At 41.1% G+C, this 13093-nt stretch overlaps 1 protein-coding gene across 8 annotated transcripts in view; it reads right to left on the bottom strand.

Annotated features, from left to right (window-relative positions):
* KLF12 (Kruppel like factor 12) overlaps positions 1 to 13093 on the bottom strand; it is a 246828-nt gene that overhangs the window by 91796 nt on the left and 141939 nt on the right. For all 8 annotated transcript variants that reach the window (XM_040540371.1, XM_040540379.1, XM_040540395.1 and 5 more), the window contains one exon: positions 4286 to 4832. In XM_040540371.1, the coding sequence (XP_040396305.1) occupies positions 4286 to 4832 (547 nt within the window). The remainder of the gene's footprint in view (positions 1 to 4285; positions 4833 to 13093) is intronic.

Raw genomic sequence — 13093 nt, 5'->3', positions numbered from 1 at the left:
CTTCATTGGTGACATAGACATGTCACCGTCCATGGGGGTGTTCAAGGAAAGGTTGGACATGGTGCTTAGGGACATGGTTTAGTGGGTGACATTGGTGGTAGGGGGATGGTTGGACCAGATGATCTTGGAGGTCTTTTCCAACCTTAATGATTCTGTGATTCTCTGACAATGGGACTGAGTGTTCCTCAACAAGTTTTCAGATGACATCAAGCTGAGTTGTACAGTTGATACTTTATAGGTAGGGGACGCCATACATGGACCTCGACAGGCTTCAAAAGTGGGCCCAAATGGAACCCATGAAGTTCAACAAGGACAAATACAAGGTCCAACCCATGTGCAGGGGCAATCCCAAATGTACAGGCTGGGTGACGAATGGATTGAGAGCAGCCCTGCGCAGAACTTGGGGGTGTTGGTGGATGAAAAATTCAACATGAGCTGTCAATGTGTACTTGCAGCCCAGAAAGCCAACCCTATCCTGAGCTGCATCAAAAGCAGCGTGGCCCCCAGGACAAGGGAGGTGATCTTCCCCCTCTGCTCTGCTCTCGTGAGATCCCAGATGGAGCACTGTTTTCAGCTCTAGGGTCCCCAGCACAAGAAAGACATGGACCTATTAGAGCAGGTCCAGAGGATGCTCAGAGGGCTGGAGCATCCCTCCTGTGAAGAGAGGCTGAGAAAGCCGGGGTTGTTCAGCCAGGAGAAGAGAAGGCTCTGGGGAGACCTCAGTGAAGTCTTATTTAAAGGGAGCCTAAAGGAAAGATAGGGGATAAGGGATAATGGTTTTAAACTAAAAGAAAGCAGACATACAAGAAATATAAGGAAGAAATCCCTCACTCTAAGAGTGGTGAGACACTGGAACAGGTTTCTCAAAGACGCTGTGAATGCCCCATCCCTGGAGGTGTTCAAGGCCAGGCTGGATGGGGCTTTGAGCAACTTGGTCTGGTGGGTGGTGTCCCTTCCCATGGCAGGGGGTTGGAACTAGATGAGCTTTCTGTGATTGTATGCTACTAGCAGCTCACGTATACAGGAGAAAACTCTGCAAACCCATCTGGTTTTCAATGCTGCAGAAAAGGTTTGATTTAACAGGAAACCTTGTGAGTGAAAAACATGAGAGAGGAGGCAGGACAGAGAGCAGAAATGATAAGCACATTTGGAGGGAGAAAAGTAGATCTGAGACTCTCCTGAAGGACTGGACTGTGACTGAGAGCACCACGATGAATGATTCCATGGAAAAGGAAGCACAGCAATAGAAAAGATGACAGTATGGGATAGAAATATTAACAGATAAGGAGGGAGAGATGAAGCAGAGCTGCTGAAACTAATGCTTAAAGAATAGTCAGGAAGGGCCAGTAAAGTAGAAAAAAATGAGGAGGTGAAAAGAGAGGAAGATAGAGGAGGAGACAGATTTCTTGTGCTGAACGGAAGAGAGAATTCAAACAGAACATGAAGAAAGATGTTTTTGCTTCAACTCTCTAGAAAGCAGCTGTTGGAAGGACAGTTTTGTTGGGGAGGAAGATGGACTTTATGGTTCCTATGAAGGATTAGGGGAAGCAGAAAGACATCCAAGCAAAACATCTGGAGGCTGGATTAAAAGGAAGGTGGTAGCTTGGGAAGTTTATGCAATAAAACTAAAAATGAAAAGGTCCTAGTCAAACCTGTGAGGAAAAGCAAAATTCAGCACAAGAAAAGTAAAACTGGGAGCTGGGAGGGAATAACAATGAAAAATATTTATCTATATATGCCATTTCTTGCAATTTTTCCCTAAATACCTGCGACTAGAAAAAATAGGAGAAATCTGAACTTTGGTCTGGTCTAACTGTGGCTAATTTTAGCATTGAAAAATGCTATCTGCTCAGGGAAGTCTCATTCAGGTGAAAACAGCTTAGATAAAGGCTAATGTAAAATACAACTTCAGGTGCTTCCCAATCACAACTCTGTATCATCAACAATCTCTGATTTAGACCCAAGCAGCAACAATACAGGGATTACGGGACAAATGTTCTCTATCTGTGGATCAACTTTGTTTCAGTGTGTGCATTTTTTTGGTTCTGAAAATGATCAAAGTTCATGTGAAAATTGAAAGTAGTGACTTCACAGGTTTCTAAATCCGCATTTCCCCATCGGATGGTAGAGGATTAGCTACCAATTCAATTCATCCAAGATGATCTGTTAGCATCTGAGTATATTTATTTCTTGTTTCCAGCACAAAAGCTGACTACTGAATGGAAGTTAGTCTGTGCATACATGAAATTTGTTTACTCAGTTAATCTATGCAACATCACTGTTATATTTATACTGTTTTACATTAAAAAGAAAGAAAGAAAAGCACACTCCAACAAAAGATGACAAAAGATGACTACCTAGAGTAGATTGCTGCCCATTATTCTTCTATTGTATTTTTTCAAATTAACCTGAACATTTATATAAAAAGAATTAGTGATAGCAAAATGAGTAAAACTGATGAGAAAAAAATAAAAGAAAGCTTAATCCCTTCTTTTTCTTTAGCTATACATTAATAGGTGCTGCAGGGCCAGTTAATGATCTCTGCCAATAATCATACAAAGGAGAGATTGTCAGGGCAGCTCAGGAGGCCTAGAGCTTGTGGGCTGAAATCCCTATAGCACATTAAATTCTGGAATTTGGTTGACGAAGCCAGGGTAGTGAATTTCCAGTTTTACAAGATCAGGAGGTCCTTCACATGGAGGAGACTATTACCAGAGCCAACTAGCACCTTTGGAAAGAAAACAAATGGGAGAAATTCCGGATGAGCTCAAGGTCAGGTGCTGCTCAAAGCTCCAAAACCAAAATACAGACTAAAATTTAACTTTTTTTTTTTTTTTCAGATAATACAGTGAAACGTTCTGCTTTCATTTATCACTTCTTGACAAAATGCCACAAGGTCCTAAAACTACATCATTGTATGAAGTGTACTAAAATTTCTTAAGCTGCGATTTTGAGACTTAAAACAAAACACAGATCTGCTGTGTGCTTGTTTCCTATGGTCTGTGTGTGTCAAGAGGACACATCCCATACTTGAGAACTGAGGGAATAGGAGGAGAACCAAAGACTGATGGACAACAAGACATTACTAAACAATAGAATGATCCATCACTGTTGTATATACAGTAATACGCAGTCATCAGTATACCAAAAATAGACAGGAGCGTTGAAGAAGAAAGGTCTTTCAGTTGTAGAGATTTGTTCATTATGCAATTAGGTACCCAAGAGATGTTATGAGATGTATTACTAAATGCCCCATAGTCTCATAAGCCCTAAAGTAAGGTTATCTGTCAGTACCCTCCCATTCTACCTCATTTCAGAGGAGAATTGGCCATATTTTATTCACCCATACACAATGAACCTTGAAATGAGCCTCCCTCATTCCCTACATCATGTTCCCATCCCTAACACTAATGTCTTCTTTACAGAGTTATGCTTTCCAAAGCATCTGAGCACATCTGTTTTCCCTTTTCTTCCCCCACCCATCATGTCACCATCTCTAACAATTTTTTGCTGCCTTGGTAACTGCTACTTTCTCATTTTTTCTTGCTCTCCAGCTCCCCTTTTCGTGTTCTTTGGACTCCTCTCCAAGAGTGTATCTGTCCTGGCATGTGCTTTCCTCCTCCCTTCACACCTCCACAAGCCTCTTATGTCCTGTGTCTGCAAAAATCATTCCCAACATATACACTCTGTGTGGTTTCCTTCCCTTTTGCTGTTTAATCTGGAAGAGGCAACCTAATTCAAAATATTGCACTGCCACTCCTTAAGCCTAATAAAACCTACTTCTCTGCAGCTGGTACCACTCTTTGTTCCAAAAGCCTTTCCTTCTCGTGTTCCTAGAGCACAACAAGTGTTTTCTCTTTGCATGGAAACAACCTCTCTGACTCTCCTTTCCCTGCCAAATCTTTTTTTTTTTTTTTTTTTTTTTGAGATCTGTATCACCTGGTGAGTTTTCCATGTCTGTCTATGATGTTTTGTACATTGTCATTATTCCGTTGTCCTATTTCTTCAGTTTGTAGGGAGGATCGATTTCCCTCAGGACAATACTTGACATGAGTTGTCTGAACACTTATCACCACTGCTGACTTCAACCGTTTTTTGTATTTATTTTAAAGAGCACCTATGATAAGACTTTTAGAGGTTCTCCATCAGTAATGAAAGTTTCATGTCCCTCCAGCAAATGACATAGCAACTTTGTAAACTAACAGCTTTATAAGGTTGTTAGGTTTTCCTCCTACAAGAAGTGTTTTATAGATGCCACAGATGCACAGAACCAGTTCCACCTTACCTTTGACATGGCTTCTCCCATCCTCCAACAGTGGTACTACTATAGTGTTGTTCATATTCCCAGGTGATCTCACAGCTGTATAGACAACAGGTACTGACTGTACCACCACGGGTATACGGTGCACATGACTCATTTTGTTGGACTGCAAGTTCATGGGGCTTGAAGGTGGAACTGGATGGATAATGTGCAAAAACTGCTGGCCTCCAACACCAGATGCAGAGGCCACAAGAGGACCTGGAGTTAATACTGATGGGACAGATGCTGCTGAAGATACCGACGTTATTACCGTGGGCGATGAAGCTGGTCGACTAGAAGAAGAAGAAGAAGTAGAAGTAGAAGAAGGGGAGGAGGCTGATGCTGTCATGGAAACTGGTGAAGACGAGGCTGCTGTAGGGGACGATCTGGCTTTGTTTATTGATAAGTCCACTGGTTCAGTCTGTGTTTGGAAATGGTCTGTAGATAATGAATCCTCTGGGGGATCTGCCTTCATGTTGTTTAGTAACAAGGGTACAGCTTCCATATCTGGGTAGTTGTGGACGTTTGGAGACTGTTGGGGAAGGACAAAAGGACATATTTTTAGTTACATATGTGGCTAAAGGTGATGTGAACACACAATTGCTAACACACACATATCAGACAAGTTGGTCCTGAAAACCACAGGATTTGTTCCTCTTTCTTGCATCAGCTTGTAATTTAAAGGACAAATCATGATACAAAGCACACACTTGTTTAATTTGAACAGATTATGAAGAAAATCTTCTATTCCCATTTCTTATAAGGCATCAGGATTAACTGTTTGACATCACCCTGTTTCTTTGAAGTATTCTCAAACATTTTGGCTGTAAGAATTTTTAAACCTCCACGAGTAGCCACTATTTATATTGACAGGATATTTCCTCCTTAAGATACACCTCTACTCTCTTGTGTCATCCCCAATGGATATGGTCACCAACGTTTTTCAAGCAACTTTCCAAATGTTTGAAGATTGTAATGTCCCCCTGCTTGTCTACCTTCTTCTAGTCTAAGCAGACATTGCTTCATCTTTCTGCCATGTGACCTTTAAAAGAACAAGCCTTAGCACTTGTTTGCTCTCTGTAGCAATTTTTAATTTTGTCTACACATCTTTTCAGAAGGTTGTGCCTTACACTAAATGCAGCACTTCGGTTCAGTGTTTGACTTTCTGAGTTCTCTACTGTTACAGATAATGAACTTGCAGGTCAGCAGACAGCTCCACGCTTGTATGCTTACCTGTTAAAGGTAACAATGGCTGCAACAATTCCTTATTCTGAATTAGCACGTTAGATATCCTTCATCAATGCTACATTTTATGTTTTTTATTTGTTTTATATACTAATTAAGAAAAATTTCCCTGAATTGGAAAAATAGCATGATGCTTAAGGCCAACTCTTTCAAAGCTGGTTGGTCTAAATTTATTCTAGACTGGTGTAATCTGCTATTTTTATAGTTTTATTCCTTATTTCTATCATCAAAGTGGTTAATAGAATTTTTGAATAATAATACTAGGGCAAAGATAGATCCCTGGAGAAGCCTATTTGATATATCTTTCCTTTTTGACAGCACATCATTAATAACTACTCCTAAAAAATGTTTTTCAAGCAATTTTCAATAGGAAGAGCAAGGAAGGAAGTGCCCATCGATAACCTGGTAGTAAGACAAAGCACAGCTCTCAGCTACTCAGCTAAATACTTCCATGGCACTGCACTGCAGCAGTGATGCTCTGTGGGCTCAGTGCCACAGGCACACACGCTTCACTACCTACTGTAGTACAGAACCCAACCTAGACAAAAAACATTTGCCAAGCTACTTCAAACCTTGACCCAAAACAATTCTTCCATACGTAGATCTAACAAGTCATCTTTCTGTGGTACCTAAACAGCTCTAAATGCATTCTCTCATTCTCAAGATAATAGTATCTATGAAAAAATCAACATATTGTCAGAAACATTTAAAGCCACAAACATTTTAGTTAGTCTACTCTAAGTAGGCTTACAATCAAGCAAGCTATGAATTTGCTTTGGGATTTTTATAATTAACTATGTTAAATATTTTCATTGAGAATCCTCTTGGTTTTGAGTCAGAGCCAAATCTCATGACAGAATGGAGTTCTATTGCAAAAGGAAAATAGAAACACTAACATTAAAAATTGTAAGAACAACAGCCTAAGTGGATATTATCCCCAGCATGCTGAAAGACGAGATGTTTAGTAGATTCCATCCATTCGGCTGATTTAGATATGTTTTTGGACCTGACATTTCCCCCCATTTGAAAGCAAGAACATCTTTGGAACAGCGAGTCTCCTGCTCTATTCATATACAAATCACCTTAAAACAAAGGGACCCCAATTCATCTGGTCGCTAGACCCTGCTGTTCTCCTGTAACACAAGTAACAAAAGCAAAAATCCCCTTATAAAGATAGTGTAAAGGACACAGAGTAAAGAACAGGTCACTTTTCAAGGCCTCCACTAAACCATATCACTAAGCTCACATCTAAATGTCTCTTAAAGACCTCCAGGGATGGTGACTCAACCACTTCCCTGGGCAGCCTATTCCAATGCCTAACAACCCTTTCAGTAAAGAAGTTCTTCCTAATATCCAGCCTAAACCTCCCCTGGTGCAACTTGAGACCATTCCCCCTTGTCCTGTCACCAGGCACGTGGGAGAATAGACCAACCCCCACCTCGCTACAGCCTCCTTTAGGGTACCTTTAGAGTGCGATAAGATCGCCCCTGAGCCTCCTTTTCTCCAGGCTGAACAACCCCAGCTCCCTCAGCCGCTCCTCCTAAGACTTGCTCTCCAGACCCCTCACCAGCTTCGTTGCCCTTCTCTGGACTCGCTCGAGCACCTCGACGCTCAGATTAAGAATGTTGTTGCTTTCGTAAATTCAGGCTCTCTCTCATTTCAGTCAACATTACAAAAGCCAGCAGGATACCATTAACTGCTTGTACATCCTTATACTTAAGACAAAAATTGTAAACAAATTAGTTTTGTTTCGTACTGGTGGTGGTCAACAGAGGCATCTACTCCAACAACTCGCTCCTTAGCAGTGACCCACACGTGGTGCAGGTGTTTTGCCAAGATCTCAATTTTAACCTAAGCTGCCAAAGCTCTATTTAAATTGTATCTGAATCAAAACTCTGAATATTAAATTATCGTTATTTACTGGATGTGCACGGCATAACAAAACAAGACTTTTTCCAATGACAATGACTATTCCAGCATTAGGAACTACATGACTAAAAGTGAAAACTAAGCCAAAAGGGATAGCTGAATATTCAGCACTTTACTTTTTAGCATCTTCTATGAACATTATTAACTGAGATTTAACTGCTCATTTCCTTAGACAGTGAGTGTGGCCGTTGGTTTTATTTAATGGAACCACATCTTTTCTAATTCAGAGGCTCACAACACTACTGCTAGCATATTCAGAGGTATACCCTCAGCCATTTTTTCAGCTCATAAAGTCAACTGGATTAAAAACAAGAGTGTTACAGTTTGTCCCCTCTGTACTGCCTTTCTACTCTTATCTACTGATCTGGGCTTCTTCTGGTGCTATGGGCTTGTCTGACACTGATGTGGGGGTCAGAAACAAAATTTCCCCAGTCGTCTCCCAGAAATGCCTGTGTTGTTCTTTTCCAAACTTTGTTCTGGTTTTAGGGGCCTGAACTCTGTTGCTGAGGGTTTGGCAGCCTCCAGAGCATTTGGTGGGTCAGAAAGGGTTCAGCCTGAGGTCCCTGTAACCCCGTGGACTGCCCTGGACACCAGCCCAGCCCACAGCGGTACGACACGGGGACACGTGGCTCCATGTGGCTTCTCCCGTCTCACTCCTCCTTCCCTCTGGTGTGAGGGAGGGGAACAGCTTCAGCCCCTGCCACAGCTGGGACTCAGAGGCAAAACCTGGCGATGCTTCTCCCAGCAACATGGCCGCTGCATCCTTACACCTGCAGAACGGGGCTGCTAACCATCACCTGAAACCCGGGCTGAAACAGAACCCAAAGACAGATTAGCACAGCTCCATACTAGAAAAAGGCTGCCGAACAATGCTGTAGCCTCTTCTAGTCACCGTTCTTGGCTGGTGCTTTTTGTGCCTGCCCTTTAAAGCTGTGCACCAGTACCCTCTGCAGTGCTCCATTTCATTAGCTTGCCGCTAATGAATGCTGCCAGGCACGTAACACGTCATCTCCCTACTCACAAAGCATTTGTTGGCTGTGTAAAAAAGCATTCCTTACTGCCTGTTTCCCCATCTCTCATGGAAAAACAACCAGCCCGCTGCACAACCAGACACAACATCTCGAGAGAAGCATGGTACAGTTATGGCTGATACTGAATTATCTGCTGGATGGACATCCTTTCCTGCACAGTTATACTTCACCTTCTTCCCAATCTTCTGAACGCTACCTCCTTTTAACTTCTGGTAGGCTTAATTTTGCAGCAGCCTCTTTCCACTCCTGGCAATCTGCTCGCAACGTCAGCGATGTCTCCCATCCATAACCAAGCCATGAAGAGCTCATCCTTCCCGCACAGCAGAGGTTAAAATCAGTGAAAACCCACAAACCTTTTTTGTTTTTAGCAACTCATCCTGGCACCTTACACTCGTGAACTTCAGAGGGTACTAAGCTTCAGGGAGTCTTCGTGCTTTTGTGGACTTTTATCGCTCTGCACGGCAGAGTTTACAACCCCCAACAATCAGCTGTCTGCTTTTAAACTGCTCTTCCTTTCTGGCAGCATTCCCTCAAGGTCAGACAATTTGTAAGAAAGCGTACCAAAAAAGCTGTCCTTGATGACGGAAACCGAACAGACTAAATTTAGCATTTATAAAATAAGCTGGCTTTGAGGACAGGAAGTGAAAAAATAAATTGCTAACCATTTAACTCTTCATACATCACAAAAAAAATACTGCTTAGTTGTCATCGTGCTGCCACACCTCATTCTGCTCTGGCAGCAGCGATTTGAGGCAGGACGATTTTGTTTTGTCAGAGCTAAAGGAGGGTGTGATGAGAACATCATACATACTTTTCATTTCTGAAAAGCCTGCCACTATCTTAGGGATGTCGTCGCCACGGCTGCACCAAAGGGAGTAGGCTGAGCAGTGCAGGTACACGGTCTGCTGGGCTGGCAGTGCAGAACCATGCCCAGCTAAAACAGCTTTCAGCTCCGGCTGTCATGCTTGGAGGGTGAAACCCAAATTACCAGGAATATTCTGCAGGTCACAGATTTTAACATTTCACGTTAACAGAAACTCATGCTAGGTTTGAAATAACAAAACCCACTTGCTCTAGCAGAAGTAATTTTGCTTCTGCATAGCACACAGATGTGTTTGCAAGGCTAAAGGCATGAAGCAGGCATGCAGGTGGACTGGGTGTATGAAACAGCGTGCTCTTTTTTAGTATGATACTTGTTTTTTTATAATTAAAAATGGAATATTTTCCTAATCTCTCCTTTAGATAAGGGTAGAAAACTCATCTCCCTGACCTTGTGGTTCTGCAGCGGTTGTCACAAAGCCTGTCTTCCTATATGAGTTTTTGCCCTGTTGAGCCCCAACTAGGCACTTGCAGAGTATGAAAGGCTGACACACAGCTAGCTTGAGTAAGTAGCAGCTTAGGCACTTCAAAAGGTGCCCAATCCTTTACTCAGGGTCTTTTGTTTTGTTTTGTTTTGTATTACTAATCTAGGAGTAAACTCTCTTTAAAATTACGGGAAGAGATGTTTTTGAAAACCCCTTCCCGTCATGAGAAATTACATTCACAATACTCACACACTTCCGCCTGAAAAGCTCCACTTCAACCAAAGCAAGCAAAACACTCTAAAAAAGGGAGAAATATGGCAACCTGGGGGAAAAAAATAACTAAACAACCTGTATTTGAAATACCCTGCTACCCCCTGGAAGACACATCTGAGACTCAACTATGCTCACTCGGAGATGTAGCTATCACCATTATCAATTTGTACATGAGGCTATACCAGGATAGTGCCCTTTTGAGGAAGGCTGCTGCTCCAAGCCTTCCCATGCTAACAAAACTGCTCAGTCTGGATACATTAGACAAATGCAGGAGGTCACACTGAAGAAGACAGCAAAATGCAAGACAGCTGGATCTTTCTGCTTTTTACTGGAAACTTAAATTAAAAAGTGGTTTAGAATAAGTTTTCAAGAAATGACTGGTCAAGGTCAAGGTGAAATTTGTGTTCGAAGCAAAAAAAAAGATCCATCCCAAGAGATTGCACTCCCAAGTTAGGGTGAGTCTGACTCTATTACAACTCCCATTTAAACTTTTCTAAAAAGCACCAGTCGGCACTGTGAGAGACAGAGGGCTGAGTCCAGGGTTGGTTAAAATAAAAAGGGGTTCAATGAAAACTCGATTAAACAAATTGGAACGGATTCAACTGGAGAGACTGAATGATCCCCACTTTAAGGTACTCGTGATTCACTTAATGGATCATTATCTCAGCATAATACTTGGATGTTTGATTTCAAAGTGGATATTTCCAACTCTTAATGCCTAAAATAGAATTTCTATTCTCTTTGTGATTCTGAAGAGGCAAAATAAACTCAGCACACATGGTGAGGTACAGGTGACCTTTGCCTGCAGCGTGTTGCTCGATGTGCAGAACCTACAGAAAAAGACCCCAAATAAAACAGCATTACTGTGAGCTGGGGAGACCAAATTCAAACCAACCATTCATAAATAGACAAGCAAAAATTCAAGCTCCAAAGCTGTAAAACACTCTATTAACTTTTTCCTGAACAGTCACACTAAGGCACTGCTGCACTCCGTATGGAGGTATTCCACTACTACTGCAATAATAAAAAAAGTACCACAGGTTCAAACCTTTTGTAACAGCTCAAACTAGGAGCAAGGGAATGTGCTTAAAACCGAAGAGAGATCCCTATACAAACAGCATTAATTTTTAAACATGTTTAACAGTGAACACAAATACACTTAGTGTGAAATGACTTATTTTTAAATAATGCATTTCCGAAGACAGAATAACCATTAAGGTTACTTGGTATTTAACTCTCCCATCCCAAAACGTACATATTTACCAAAGCGTATCTCCCATGGCACCCAAGGAGAACCAGTGATTACCACCTCCTATACCCCTATAAACTCATCAGCCCCTGTACAATCTAATAAGTTAAATGTAAAAATAATACATTTCTTGAACATGATGCCAAATTCACAGTACTTCAAACTCTTGAGAGCCCTGCCACAACGCTTCATAAAAGAAAAAAAAAACAAAAACCAAGAAACCCTACCCCCTCAATCCCTAAATCATTAACACATTCAGAAAACTAGACATTGAGCATAGATGTGTTATTTATACTTGAGCAGTGTTACTAGAATCCTCTATCAAATGAAGAATCTGTTGAAACTAATTTATGCCTATTGCTATGACACAATACTTCAAGAGAACCAAGAGCCTAACAAACATGTTCAACAACAGCAGTGTAATGTCACCTTTGATATTACTTGCTTCAAGCATATAAAGAATACTGATAATGTATTTGTATTCCTTGTACTAATCCACTTTTGATTTGAGAATAATTTCTGAAAAAATAGGAGATCCCTAAATAATGGTTAAGGGGGAGGTAAAACACTGTTTAAAGTACCTTATTCCCCCTAATTCATAATCATTCTTCACATTAAAAAAACAGTTTATAAAATCCCAAACAATCAAAATTTTACATATCCACTTAATAGTACTCATAAATTTTTCTCTCAGGTTTTTGGAGTAATTCTTCTTTTTAATTTCCGTTAGTTCTTTAGTTTCCCTAATCCCCCTTTAAATCAGAATCTTTCCATTTAGTTTATCTAAAGACTATGCATTGAATAGTACCATGAGTTAAATGAGATTAATTGAGTTAATAAATTTGATTCCTTGATGCTTGTGTTGTAAAGTAATAAGAAAATAATGTACTAAACATACACTGGGAATTTTTAATGAATTTGGTTTGTCAGTATAAACTAGTTATCTAGCATGAAACTGAATACATCAGGAACTTTTTGCAAGTACCTCCCAAACAGATTTGCTGCTAGAGAGGTCCAACAAACTAGCAAGGCTTAGTGAAAGTCATTTTTGAAAAAAAGTGCTCAGCAGCATTTACATTTCTAGGTGAAAATATTCAAACTATATTTTAACATTTATTTCTATCTAACATAGAAGTATTCAATGCTTGCAAGCAAACCGACTTGCTCTGAGAAATGACAGCCTGAAGAATAACTTGCAGTCAGTAATTTCCTGAAGTTAAAATTTTTATGCAAAGATTTGGCCCCGGAATATTCATAGATGTAGTAGCAATACGAGGACTATGACAAATAATCCCTGAATTAGTTAGCTATCTGCAAGCTGATGAACAGTTCCAGGTGACGCTCAGTCATGTCCCCACCAGCCTTGGAGCTCAGCAGTCCCAGAGGGATCTCACACATCCAAGTCATTCCTCCTTGGGCACGTGGTGCCAGACACCGTAACGGGGGTCTGTGCACCAGGCAAGTACAACTGATGTGAAAAAGGCATAAAAGACTGGGCAGCTAATTCTTTTCAGTTATTCCTCTGTAGTCAGTCTTCCTCGCGTGTTCCCTCTAGCAGGAAGACACCCACGAACTACAGGAGGTGGCAACAATTCTTCAGCTATTTGAAAAATACATCAGGAGCAGTGGTGGTGCTATGCCCCAAACTCACATGTAACTTGTCTTCCATACACTGCAACTGGTTTTCTCTGTCTCATCCTGCGTGTCTCTGTTTATCTTAATTTCCACAAGAAGGATTCATTTTCCCAAATGAACCTCCTTT

The sequence above is a fragment of the Cygnus olor genome, chromosome 1, assembly GCF_009769625.2.
Source record: "Cygnus olor isolate bCygOlo1 chromosome 1, bCygOlo1.pri.v2, whole genome shotgun sequence".
NCBI classification, from domain to species: domain Eukaryota; kingdom Metazoa; phylum Chordata; class Aves; order Anseriformes; family Anatidae; genus Cygnus; species Cygnus olor.
This window is presented reverse-complemented; position numbering and strand designations above follow the sequence as displayed.